A 13,647-nucleotide genomic window follows, 5' to 3' on the forward strand; every position below is an offset into this window, starting at 1 on the left:
TCAACAAATACGCCGACCATCACTCTTTCGAAATTGCATCATAGCCTCTTAAAATATATCTACACTGTACTCCTTATTATTCTTAATTTCATTGTCACTCAATTTTCACTTGTTCGTCTTGTTTTGCTTTCAGTAGTAAGGAAACAAAGTACAAAAAGCAAGGAGTAAGCTGATTTAGACTCGTCGCGACGAAATTTGAAAGCACATTAAGGAACATAAGGCTAGAAAAGGAATCGGTGGTTTTACTGATGTATATGAAAACGACTCGAGGTCATCACGACGACCAGGCTCCAAGCCCAAGTGGTTGTTGATTGAAGCGAAGGCAGGAGTGCCTGTGAGAGGTTGGCCCCGGCGAAATGGTATATGTGTTTCGGTTGCAGCATTCCAGTACATCTTTGCGATACCAAAATCGACAACAAAGAGAGTTTGCGTTGACTCGCCAAGACCCACTAAAATGTTCTGGGGTTTGATATCACCGTGAATGTACTCGAGGCGTGAAAGCTGAGAAATATATTAGCATCTGCAATGTCCCACTCAAAGTGATGTACCAGCTGGTCTCCTATATTCACAACAGTGTGAAGGCTGAATTTTCGGTTGCGTGCCTTGAAGATATCATGCAATGATGGGCCAAGGAGTTCGAGAGCCAAAGCGTGATATGTCGACTCCCTACCGAACCAAATGACACGGGGGATCCCAACTCCATTTCCAAGTCGTTTCAGAATTTTGTATTCGCGCTCCACAGAAGATGGGCAAGAGGTGAGGGGCTCAAGTTTGATGGCAACTACATCATCATTGAGGAAGTTCTGTGCGCGGTATACAACAGCTAGTAAGTAGGCTTAGCGAGACTATGCGTTGAATATCAATGTCATGTAACTACGTACCATATGACCCAGATCCCAGAATGTTACCCAGCCTAAATCTTCCGTCAACTCGAGCTGGGACTTTACTCATGCTGTGAAGCCTGTGATAGGTAAGGACAAATACAATATATTCAACAACAGATGGTTGAATGATGGGGTACGCGCGTGCACTGCGTAGGGAATGAGAAGAAGTGAATCCAAACACCGTCAGCAATGAGATTATTGGTAATGAAAACAAACGTTGGCTTGAGCCGGCTTGTGTGGCTATCCAGCTGAACCGAGCTGGATATAGGTAGCTTAACTCACCTGTTCATGGCAGGGTGATGCATAACCATGGCTAACTACAGGTATTTTGGTTATGCATGGCTGTTGCTAATCCCCAGACCCATGTATTTTATGCATAATGGTGCCTGCACCTCATTGATCCTTCCCACAATATTTCCACACCTCATAGCTTCGCATTTTTGGCCACCTGCCGTGGGAATTACCCCACAACACCCAAAACATTACCCAATATGTTATACCCCACAATTTCAATTTTTCCCACACCCTCCCCACTTCACTGCAGCTTCACCACCACACCACAACAGATCCCCCTTTATATACAAGTAGTTTAGTATATATGTGTACAATATAATATAATAGACTGCTTTTTTTGTTTGTTTGTGTCACTGCTCCTCCTCCAGGAGCAATTCAACATAGGGTAGGGTACAGAACACTTTCGCATTTTTGCCCCTTTGGTGGGGAAGTGTTCTATTATATTCAGAACATGTTTAGGAGTATATATGAAGATATTCCCATCTTTATTTGACCCCCTGAAGTGCCCTACATCAATAGATATAGCACATATGCAAGAAAACACAGAATATGTTCCCATTTAATTATTTCTGGGTGGACAGACTTGGAAAAATGATTCCCAGAATCTATTAAACAATAGTAACAATGTATCAGAAGCCCAGGACCATAGGACAAGACCTTTTTGTGTGGTGCATCCCCCCTCTCCTGGTGGTTCACCTCCTGTGAAAATTTTTCCTGAAGGACCGGACCTCAATTGAGGTGAGGGCTCTATTTCTATGTACACTTGGAGTAGATACATCATATAGCTGGCCCAGGACACACATAGGATCTTGCTACAGGAACAAAAACATAGAAAATCCCACTTTTGATACTTTTGATGTTTTTGAGTGCCTTACTCTTGCATAAATAATCCAGCCTGATCATATATCATTAGCATAGCATATATACTTGCTTTATATGACACAGATCAGCTCAAAATAGGCTGAAGATTTAGCTAGTGTGGATGCTTGCTATTTCTACTGATAAGGAGCCTATACTTTCAAAACATCGAAATTTAATAATCAGACACCTGGAGTAGATTTCAAATATATTCAGTATCATATGTCTACATTTACAAAATAATCTATCAAGAATTGAGTGTTGAGGAAGTGAAATAGATAAGAAATTGAGTGTGGGAAAGTTCAAAGACCCAAAACATCGAAAATGGTCAGTTGGGTAGTAGTAGGACTTTAATACTGAGTCAACTCAGATATACACCACATCCCTTCCACCACCCTCCAACCTCAGGGCAGTATGTAGTATAGGTTCTTTAGTAGTCTACCATGTATCCTACATATTTTCAATGAAATATCTGACCTGTACCATATATAAATGTGATTTTGTGTACAAAGATGTCAATTGTCACTTTTCACACATATGTCATTTTACTTGTCATTCAGTCAGTCCTTCATGGATCTTTCTAAAACTTCAGATTCATTATCAGGGACATATAAGAGAGGTATTACAGGTCTCTGATTATTTATCACAGGCTTGATTACTATGTAGGATTCTTATTAGTAGAAATACCCCCTGTACATCAGATATCACATTTGCGCCCTATGTGGGGCTGATCCTTGGCATAGAACATATGTGGGAATGTACTACTGATTATATATGAGCAGAACTGGTCATTTATGCAAGAGTAAGGCACTCAAAAACATCAAAAGTATCAAAAGTGGGATTTTCTATGTTTTTGTTCCTGTAGCAAGATCCTATGTGTGTCCTGGGCCAGCTATATGATGTATCTACTCCAAGTGTACATAGAAATAGAGCCCTCACCTCAATTGAGGTCCGGTCCTTCAGGAAAAATTTTCACAGGAGGTGAACCACCAGGAGAGGGGGGATGCACCACACAAAAAGGTCTTGTCCTATGGTCCTGGGCTTCTGATACATTGTTACTATTGTTTAATAGATTCTGGGAATCATTTTTCCAAGTCTGTCCACCCAGAAATAATTAAATGGGAACATATTCTGTGTTTTCTTGCATATGTGCTATATCTATTGATGTAGGGCACTTCAGGGGGTCAAATAAAGATGGGAATATCTTCATATATACTCCTAAACATGTTCTGAATATAATAGAACACTTCCCCACCAAAGGGGCAAAAATGCGAAAGTGTTCTGTACCCTACCCTATGTTGAATTGCTCCTGGAGGAGGAGCAGTGACACAAACAAACAAAAAAAGCAGTCTATTATATTATATTGTACACATATATACTAAACTACTTGTATATAAAGGGGGATCTGTTGTGGTGTGGTGGTGAAGCTGCAGTGAAGTGGGGAGGGTGTGGGAAAAATTGAAATTGTGGGGTATAACATATTGGGTAATGTTTTGGGTGTTGTGGGGTAATTCCCACGGCAGGTGGCCAAAAATGCGAAGCTATGAGGTGTGGAAATATTGTGGGAAGGATCAATGAGGTGCAGGCACCATTATGCATAAAATACATGGGTCTGGGGATTAGCAACAGCCATGCATAACCAAAATACCTGTAGTTAGCCATGGTTATGCATAAATATGACAGCATAGCCTGCTTAACTCACCAGGAGAGCCGAACTGCTGACAAACTGACAAAAGCCGAGCCCGAACCGGTCCGAGTCGAGCTGCGGCATCACTAACTGAAGTATGTATTCCAATACGCAAGTCTGCAATACTATGATGCTGAAGGACCATGTGTTACACAGCTCGAGTTCATTTCCAGCAAGTAAGTCACGGTGTTGCAGCACCTTGTTGCGGGCGTCGCAGTCATCGCAGGCGTCGCGGGCACCATGTCGCAGCACCACCCAAATATGGCAAAAGAAGACGACCGCGACAGATCAGTACTAGTGCCAGAATGTCAGTAGTAACTCGTATCCAGTTCCAAATCAAGCTACCTTTCTGTTATCGATGGCTTGAGCAAATTGTGTCGTTTGATCCTCAAGATTATGCACTAGCGATGGTCAAATTCATCAGTCTACTAGTATGTCTTCGAATCTTCTGTGTGCGAGGCTGACAAGGACAACAGGGCTTAATCCAGCATGTCACGAGAGAAGTTCGTGTGCAGCCACTGTAATATTGATGAGCTTGTGCCATGGCGAACTTTAGCGTCACAAGGACAACCACCAAACCGCCGGTTAGTTCTGAATGACTTAGTTTATCATATCTTTGACTGACTGAGCCCAGGAGTCGCCGTGAAAAGGCTTCAAAGGTCCCTTTGGCTAAACGGTCCACCGGCTTCAGACAGTGACCAAAGCTGCGCGAAAGGAACAGGTTGCGTTGCTCGCTGTGCCGAGGAACACTTACGGTTGTGGAGAATGCGGACGCCCCGTTTTCCACCTAAGCCCTTGCCCGCCTCTACTCTCTCGAAGTCGGGATTACTAGTATTGCCTTGGCTCACTGCAGCCGACGTTGGCGAAGATTGGAATCATTTGAACAAACAAAGGCAGCGCGCGAGGAAGGGAAAGGTGGGGCGTGATCTGACGTGGATGTGGACGCTGCAGGTTACGAAGAGTGTAACCTTTCCATACGCCTTTCATAGTGTCACTTCATCATTGTCATCGTTGGTTCGGATTTCTCATCCCAGTGTAATCACAGCAGCTGAACTGGGTGATACACCATAGACTGAATGGCACGCCACTAACAGTAATTTCTTGTTAGGCAACATACTTTTTTTTCGCTCAGTACCTGCCTGTCAGGAAATTTGGAGAAGAGGATCAGATGAACGAAGAGTTTGCCAAGGAGTACTTGAACCCTCAGGTTTGTGCATGAAGATAGGCAGCCTGGCAGGAGTGTATCGTCCCTACGAGTCTCTCGATTTGTTCGACTGGCAGGAATGGTTCTGCCAGGCAGATCTATAAATCGTTTAGTGACTCATCGGTCCTAAGAGCTCTCGAGACAAGTCCCAACAATCGACTCTAGTGAAAATCGGACAAGACGCCCTCGTACAGAGACGGATTTGTAAGTTTCGTGTAGTCAGTAGACTCATATCGATGGAAATACAATCTGTGCACAATTTGGGCAGTACGTACTCAATGCTGCGCGGATTTCAACTTCGACATTTCAACGGGTCGCCTTTCCAGCAAACATCAAGCTCCCCACCCAGAAGACCATTGCACCACCAAAAGCTGCATTCCAGACAATGGGGCCGACTTCCCCAGTGGTGTTGTCAACACGTGGTATGGACCCGAGAAAAGCAGCGCAAGGCAAAGGAGGTGCACGAAGATAGATGGATCCGAGTGCGTGGGTGACAGTCATGGCAGCGAATATTGATTATGAGAGGAGTCGAAAACAGGTGCGGGGGAAAGAGAGCTGAACTGAGTGAGTGTGCCACACGTCTTCCATCCTTCATGACTGATGCGAAGCAGGACGACGTAGACCGAAGAAAAATCCACAGCAGTTCACTCCTTCATACACAAAGTCTTCCGCTCCGCCAGTTGAGCCTTGTGCTTTCGTTTGGATTGGTTGTACTTGAGATGCTTGCGCTCCTGCTGGTTGACCTGATTGCATTGAACTATCGGCCTGGTTGCTGTTCGTACGTTGCATAGCTGCGGCCGCTTCTGCATCAGACTCAGGGACAATACCGATTCTCTGCAATGTGTTTTAATGCGAGGGAAGATGAGGAAAGGCGAGCCACTCACATTTTCATCTTGAGCAAGAGGGACATCGACTGTGCGCGTGGAATGTGCTCTAGAAAACAACTTGAAGTTGAAATTCCAGTGTCGGGACTGTCGTTCGATTGGTCGAGATGCATTTGCAGGTCGTGTGCCAAAATGTATGGAACCAAGCAAACGACGCCAACGAATAAAGGACGATGGGCTTGCGGGAGGAGCTGCACGATGAGACGCGTGGTCTGATTCGTCGCCAAAGAAATCATTGCCCTGTGTCTTGGTGTCAGGCGAGAAAGGTCAAGAACAAGAAAGTACACTGACATATCTTGCCAGTCCAGTTTTTTTAGCCTGCTGATTAGACGCAATACGGAGGTCAAAGGCCTAACGAGACATGAGAAAAGGTGGGGTTGCTCACGATTGGTGGGCGCACAACCCTCGGTTGAGCTGAACGTTGCTGATAAAAAGTGAGATGGAGTGTGAAAGAGAAGCAGAAAAGACTTGCCTTGAGCTCTGCACTCCCATCATCTGCGCCCTAGATGGTCAAAATCGTTAGGAAGGAAAATTAGACGACAAAGCGCATACATACCACAACGTTTTTGAGCGCTGCCTCCAGGTTCCATACATGGATGTTTTTGTCTAGTCCAGCACTGGCAATGTATTTTCCATCGCGGGACATGGCAACAGCCCTGAGTTCGTCATCATGGAAGAGAGGATCTCCGACTGCCTGCTTGGTCTTGAGATCCCAGATGCGAATGGAGCAGTCGCTTGATCCGCTAACAATATAGTTTTCATTGGGAGTAAGACAGAGGGATTGGACGGTGTTGGTATGACCCCGAAAAACGACAAGTTCATGTCCATCAATAGCCCGCCATTTTCGGATGGTGTCATCAGCTGATGCGGAGAAGATGTGTGCGCCGTCCTTGGACCAACACAATGACGTCACCGTCCTGTCATGTCCCTTGATCTCGACAAGCAGCTTTCCGTCCCTTGACCATATGCAGATCGGACCTTTCCCACCGCTCATGAACTTGTCGCCTTGCGGAGAGTATTTGACGACTCTGACCCATACATGACCGGTTTCTATGGGTGGCGCTATTTGTCGACCAGTATTCTGGTTCCAGCGTCGTATGGTGCCGTCTTGCGATCCACTTGCTATCTCCAGCGAATTACGAGACCAATCAAGGCACCTCACTGCAGCCTTATGCCCCTCCCACGGATCGTCGATCATTCTACCCTCTTGTATATTCCACAGCCGCAGTCTGCCATCTATACTTCCACAAACAACCATTGTTTCATCCGGGGATGCTACCATCGAAAGTATCCCTCCCCCGTCGCTATTCAAAGGTTGTCCCACTGGCTCTCCGTCTCTTTTACACTGACGCATCGAACTATCCCAGGACGTGCTCATTATATTGCCACTGGTACCCAAGTAGGCAAGGCTCCATATGCATCGAGAGTGACCCTCGATGATATACTCCGGCATCAAGCTTCCTGCTGGACATTCCGGCTTTGGTTTCTTCAACGACGTGGTCCGAGTATTGTGGTTGACGAAGTAGGACCGACCAAGTGGTGAGATATGCCATTCCCATCCAGGAACAGCGAGAACTCCAGGATGATCTATGTTCAACAGTGAGTTCGTCGCTCCTTCTCGCAATTTAAATTTCATCCCTCACCTAGTCGCATTCCTGGCAAAGGTCGGTTCCACGAGCAAATTGCGAGCGTGTCATCTTGATATTGTGTTGCACCATCCGAGGTCGTCTTATACTGTTGCCACATAGGAGGAAGCGCTTCATTCCCGCCTGCTTCTAATTGAGTCAGCTGTTGGGTATCACAAGGTAGCTGCTCACCTTCCCAAAGTGCATCCTGGCGGTGCTGTGCACCATATGGTGGCAAATAATTTGTGCTCGTCCAATATATCGGTGTGTGTAATGGCGCTTCTCCCCGTCTTGTTGACATGCTCGACTCGGCCTCTTCGTGTGACATGGCCTTGATCGATATAGGATACTGGACTGTACAAACGGACTGGACAGAGAAACACTGCGCAAAGTCAGTAATCGAGGGGAGGGAGAGATACAGGTTGAAGGTAGTGAAGAGACCGCTATTTGGGTCAGTCGTGCATGCTGTAGTTGCAGGCATCGCATGGCTGTGTCACCATCGGATCAAGTACTGATCTCGGTCCGGTCCAAATTTTGAGACAGTTTGATGTACATTGATCTGTTATGTACATTTCGTCAGCGAGTGGAATAATATGATATTTGTTTGAGCAGGTGCGTACACATATCGAATCTGTACGTACGCTGTGCATAGCGCGTAGCAGCTCCCGAGCAAAGCACCGTCAGGACTGATGGGTAATTATATAACTGATGGGAACAGGGACATGTACAAGGATTGCTTGATGTTTTCTGTGATCAACATCCCCGAGCTGGACGTTCATACAGCTAGTATCCGGACTCTGGTTCAGAACCATCTTGTCATGAGTCATGACACCACAAGCCAGGCAGCCCATCCCCACCAGTGTCACGTTCTCATCGAACCATTAGGTTCCATGAAGCGAAGCCGATTTGCCCGAGGCCGTGTTCTCGTGTAGAACCTGAAGAAAGAGCATAGGAGGAGGGACGGAGGCGTACTATGTGTAGAAAGGGCACACTGGTCTGGTGCTGAGTGTGCAAGTCACGGTTCAGACACTGATGGGCCATGGGAGAGGGATTGATTATGTGATTGGTATCATGTATGCACGTTCCATCTACATGTGAGCGCGAACGTAGCTTCTCTGAAAAGCTTATTTCAGTATTAATGCGGTGCCACTTCCGAGTCGCAATTGCAAAGACCATATGGTGGACCGCACGGTGGTTCTGCTTCTGTTGTGCCCAAACTCCCGTCTTAGTAAGCAGATCATTGTTCGCTTGTCAAAATCATGAATGATGATGTGACCACCATTCCTTCATTTCGAAAAAACCTGTGGTCACGCCATTGCTTGCCTTCAGCCGCCAGCGCGTGAGCTCGTGCGCAGTATAGTCGTTTCACAGCGCCATTGTTGACCAAGGACATTTACAATTTGGCCTTGAAACAAACAGCGATCCAACTTGTCTCAGATGAGCCGGCGCCAGAGCATTCAATTATCATGCCTGGAATGAAAAGTCAACCTTCTACTCGACCGCCCCATCCCGAGCATCTTGTACGGTCTCTACAGTGAGTCGACACTGATATAGGTCGCACTCAATCTCACAACGTAGGTATCTGAAGAGAGTGGTGCTCCTGGAGCTAGTGAGTTCAAGGGAGGTTGTACTAAGCGAAAATTGACCACCGGCTTCAGACAGTGACCAAAGCTGCGCGAAAGGAATAGGCTGTGTTTCTCGCTGCGCCGAGGAACACTTACGGTTATGGAGAATGCCGACGCCCCGTTTTCCACCAAAGCCCTTGCCCGCCCTCTACTCTCTCGAAATCAGATTTCCTTGGCTCACAGCAGCCGACGTAGGTGTTGGCGAAGATTGGAATCATTTGAACAAATGAAGGCAGCGCGCGAGGAAGGAAAAGGTGGGGCGTGATCTGACGTGGATGCGGACGCTGCATGCTACGAAGAGTGTAACCTTTCCATGCGCCTTCCATAATGTTCCTTCATCATTGTCATCGTTGGTTCGGATTTCTCATCCCAGTCTAACCACAGCAGCTGAACTGGGCGATACACCATAGACTGAATGGCACGCCACTAACAGTAATTTCTTGTTAGGCAACATACTTTTTTTCGCTCAGTACCTGCCTATCGGGACATTTGGAAAAGAGGAGCAGGTGAACGAAGAGTTTGCCAAGGAGTACTTGAACCCTCAGGTTTGTGCATGAAGATAGACCAGAGAGGGCGTGGGTGTGGGTGTAGGTTCGACTTCGATCCAAGTATCGGATTTGCGCAGGAATTTGTGTTTGCGGACGGTAGATGGGGTGTCGTGCCCGTCTTCAAGTTGCCAACCAAGTCCTCGCCTGCATATCCCAGTAAGTGTATTTCGTACTTTATAAGTTTCAACCGATGGCAGAGCTTATAGGTGACGGACTTTTCTACTGCTAGGCGAAAATATGTCATCTGTCAAGAGTCACTTTGGTGGATTACGAGTCCGAAATGGCGACCAACTAGCAACAGCGGAGAACTCCTTAACGTTGGGGGTGAATTACTGATAGATACTTGTACAAAGGGGATATATCTAAGGTATCGACTTCGGCACTGAGCTTTGCACGCTCACTGGCAGCAGGCTTGACGCTTCCGAATTCGCTTTTCGAATGCTGGACTCAGACATCGCCATTTCGTGCCCATCCACTAGCACATGCTACTGGTTCTCGGCCAGCCTCCAATGATGAGTACAGGCCCGAGCCCTCTGCTGTGCCTTTTTCTGTCAACATTGCAGCTCTTCGCCATCATATCCCAATAGACCAGCGAAATTCAATGGCGCCGGTGCAAACTACGGTATTAGTATCCTTTCGCACACTGTTTGTATTTGATCTCCTGTGCCTTTCGGATATTCTCCACGGGAGCTACACAGCCAACCTCAGGCTTGCTGCAATCACGCATCCCTTATCAAGAGAAAAAATATATCAATGTTGTTGCGCATGTACATGGGACGGAATCTACGATGCTCGATGTGTAAACACAGATGAAAGGTCTAGGGAAGAGAATCGTTCGAGTACCAGAGTTTCTAAACGATTTCATGACTGATGCGAAGTGGAACGACGACCAAAGTAAAATCCGCAGCAGGTCACTTCGTAGGAAACATCTCCCTTCCCACCGGTTGACTGGTGTGTTTCTGTTGGTCGTGCTTGAGACCCTTGTGCCCCTGCTAGTGCTTGAGATGGTTGTGCCCCCGCTGCAGGTTGACCAGTTTGCATTGAACTGTTGGTTTGGTTTCCGTTCGCACGTCGCATAGCTGCCTCCACTTCTGCCTTGCTGGGAGGGGCAATGGCGTATCTCTACAATCGTGTTTTTAATTATATCAGAGAATGCAGATCATGATTCCGAGCCACACTCACATCTTTTTTGCGGCCAGGAGCTACTTCAACGGTGTGACTGAAATTTCCTACGGAAAATAAGTTGAAATTCCAATTCCGGGACTTGCGAGGTGATGGTGGGGGCACATCTGCAGGTTGGGTGCTGAACCGGAGGGAACCAAATAAACTGCGCCAATGAAGGAAAGATGGACTTGCAGGCGGAGCTGCGCGATTTGCATCGTTGCCGAAGAAATCATTGCCCTGTATCAGAGTCGGATTAACAAGAGCTGAAGAACGAAAGATTCTACTAACGTATTTCACCGAGCCTTTGTTAATGGCCTATTGTTTGAAGTGGAGATGGACATTAAGAATCTAGCGGAACATACGAGAAAAGATGAGGTTCCTTACGATTGGTTGCCGCACGACTCTCGGTTGGGTTGGACGTCCCTGATAAAAGGTTAGATGTAGCGTGAAAGAGAAGCAGAGAAGACTTGCCTTGAGCTTTGCATTCCCATCATCTGCCTAGATAGCCAAAAACCGTTAGAAAGTAAAACTGGACAACAAAGCACATACGCACCACAACGTTTTTGAGCGCCGCCTCCAGGTTCCATACATAGATTTTTTTGTCTAGTCCAGCACTGGCAATGTATTTTCCATCGCGGGACATGACAACAGCCAAGAGTCGGTCATCATGCAAGAGTGGATCTCCAACTGCTTGATTGGTCTTGAGATCCCAGATACGAATGGAGTAGTCATATGATGCGCTAACAATATAGCGTTCATTGGGAGTAAGACAGAGGGATCTGACGTAGTGGGCGTGACCCCGAAAAACGACGAGTTCCTGTCCATCAATCGCCCGCCATTTTCGGATCGTATGATCACCCGAGCCGGAGAATATGTGTGCGCCGTCCAACGACCAACACAATGACGTCACCATACCTTCATGTCCCTTGATTTCGACAAGCACCTTCCCGTCCTCTGACCATACACAGATCGGACCGTTCCCACCGCTCATGAACTTGTTGCCTTGTGGAGAGTATTTGACGGCTCTGACCCATCCGTGACTGGTCTCTATGGGTGGTGCTATTTGTTGACCAGTATCCGGGTTCCAGCGTTGTATCGTGCCGTCTTGCGATCCACTTGCTATCTCCAGGGAATTGCGAGACCAATCGAGGCACCTCACTATATCATCATGCCCCTCCCACGGGTCGCCAATCATGCTGCCCTCCTCTATATTCCACAGCTGCAGTCTGCCATCTGCGTTTCCACAAATGACCATTGTTTCATCTGGGGATACTACCAACGAACTTATCCCTCCTCCATCGCTATTCAAAGGTTTTCCCACCAGTTCTCCATCTCTTTTCCACTGACGAATCGAACTATCCTCAGAAGTGCTCATTAGATTGCCACTGGTACCCAAGTAGGCAAGGCTCCATATGCATTTGGAGTGACCCTCAATGACACACTCCGGCATCAAGCTTCCTGCCGGACGTTCTGGTTCTGGTTTCTTCCACGACGTGGTCTGAGTATTGTGGTCGACGAAGTAGGACCGACCAAGTGGTGAGATGTGCCATTCGCATCCGGGGACAGCGAGATCTCCAGGATAATCTATGTTCAATGGTGAGTTCGTCGCTCCTTGTCGCAATTTCATCCCTCACCTAGTCGCACCCCTGGTAAAGGTTGGTTCCACGAGACTATTACGAGCGTGTCATTTTGATATAGTGTGTCACCATCCGACGTCTTATACTGATGCCACATAGGAGGAAGCGCTTCATTCCCGCCTAATTTTAGTTGAATAAGCTGGTAGGTATCACAAGGTAGTTGCTCACCTTCCCAAAGTGCGTCCTGGCGGTGCTGGGCACCATATGGTGGTAAATATCTCGCGCTCGTCCAATATTTCGGTGAGTGCAATGGCACTTCTCCCTGTCTCGCTGACGTGCTCGACTCGGCCTCCTCGTGTGGCATGACCTTGATCGATAAAGGATGTCACGTTGTACAGACAGACTGGACAGTGAAACACTGCGCAAAGTCGGTAATCGAGGGGTGGGAGAGATACAGATTGAAGGTAATGGTCAGTCTTGCATGTTGTAGTTGCAGGCGCCTTGCTGACACCGCATGTCAATGGCTGTGTTACCATCGGATCAATTACTTACGTTGGTCCGGTGCAAATCTTGAGGCAATTCGATGCACATTGGTCTGTTATATACGTCTTGTCAGCGAGTAGAATTCGTTTGAGCGGGTACATCGAATCTGTACGTTGTGCATACGCGTAGCAGCACTACCAAGAAAAGCGCCACCAGTAGTGACAAGTGGTTGCATGACTGACGGGATCAGGGATATGTACATACACAGGAGTCTCTTGATGTTGCCTGCGCAATATTGCTATGATCAACGTCCCCGGGCGTTGATAGTGTTCAAACCAGTCTTCTCGTCTTAATAAGCAGAGAGTTGTGAACGTTCGACATCAAAACCGAAGTCATGTTCAGATGGATAACAACGAGCTTCACCAGCTTTCCCGCAAATTGCAGTCAACAACCGTGACCTTGGTTCACTGACCAGAGGAACTCTGATGTTGGCTACGCGGCATCAACCTGAACGCTCTCACCTGCCTGCATGACCTGCTGCACGACTTCACCCACACCCGAACCGTTGCCGCGCTTTTGTGCACTAACAACAACCTCCAGCACGCTCGCTAGGCCCGCTTTCCACGTAAAAAGACGGGTTCCAGTGCCCCCAATTGCTCTCGCTCAAACATGCCCGCTGACAAGCGGTAAACGTGTAGAGATTGAGTGGTCTGCGAGAACTTTCCTGAAAGAAGACCGATACAAATCACTATTCGAAGATTATTTAGATCGTTATAAACGACAAGATGTGAAGAGGACGTACCATCGACCACCC

The 13,647-nt window shown here is 47.2% G+C and overlaps 3 protein-coding genes across 3 annotated transcripts; 2 read left to right on the forward strand and 1 right to left on the reverse strand.

Moving 5' to 3' along the window:
- Positions 1–206: 206 nt before the first annotated feature.
- HD556DRAFT_1306307 (CSNK1A1 protein) lies at positions 207–1,195 on the reverse strand (the record flags this gene model as incomplete). The annotated part of the gene is made up of 5 exons (XM_041299897.1): positions 207–221; positions 247–501; positions 549–823; positions 882–961; positions 1,167–1,195. The coding sequence occupies 5 exons, from the start codon at positions 1,193–1,195 to the stop codon at positions 207–209; spliced, it is 654 nt and encodes a 217-aa protein (XP_041162633.1).
- A 2,671-nt stretch (positions 1,196–3,866) lies between these two features.
- Positions 3,867–5,399, forward strand: HD556DRAFT_1306308 (uncharacterized protein; the record flags this gene model as incomplete). The annotated part of the gene is given in 7 exon segments (XM_041299898.1): positions 3,867–3,899; positions 3,919–4,030; positions 4,117–4,154; positions 4,280–4,307; positions 4,577–4,638; positions 4,856–4,930; positions 5,196–5,399. 7 exon segments carry the CDS (start codon positions 3,867–3,869, stop codon positions 5,397–5,399), a joined length of 552 nt encoding a protein of 183 aa, XP_041162634.1.
- Positions 5,400–8,902: 3,503 nt separating this feature from the next.
- HD556DRAFT_1306309 (uncharacterized protein) lies at positions 8,903–10,122 on the forward strand (the record flags this gene model as incomplete). Its single annotated transcript, XM_041299899.1, has 5 exons — positions 8,903–8,970; positions 9,015–9,045; positions 9,532–9,606; positions 9,687–9,765; positions 9,977–10,122. The coding sequence occupies 5 exons, from the start codon at positions 8,903–8,905 to the stop codon at positions 10,120–10,122; spliced, it is 399 nt and encodes a 132-aa protein (XP_041162635.1).
- Positions 10,123–13,647: the final 3,525 nt, after the last annotated feature.

The sequence above is a fragment of the Suillus plorans genome (assembly GCF_016647745.1).
Source record: "Suillus plorans strain S12 chromosome Unknown HD556scaffold_15, whole genome shotgun sequence".
NCBI classification, from domain to species: domain Eukaryota; kingdom Fungi; phylum Basidiomycota; class Agaricomycetes; order Boletales; family Suillaceae; genus Suillus; species Suillus plorans.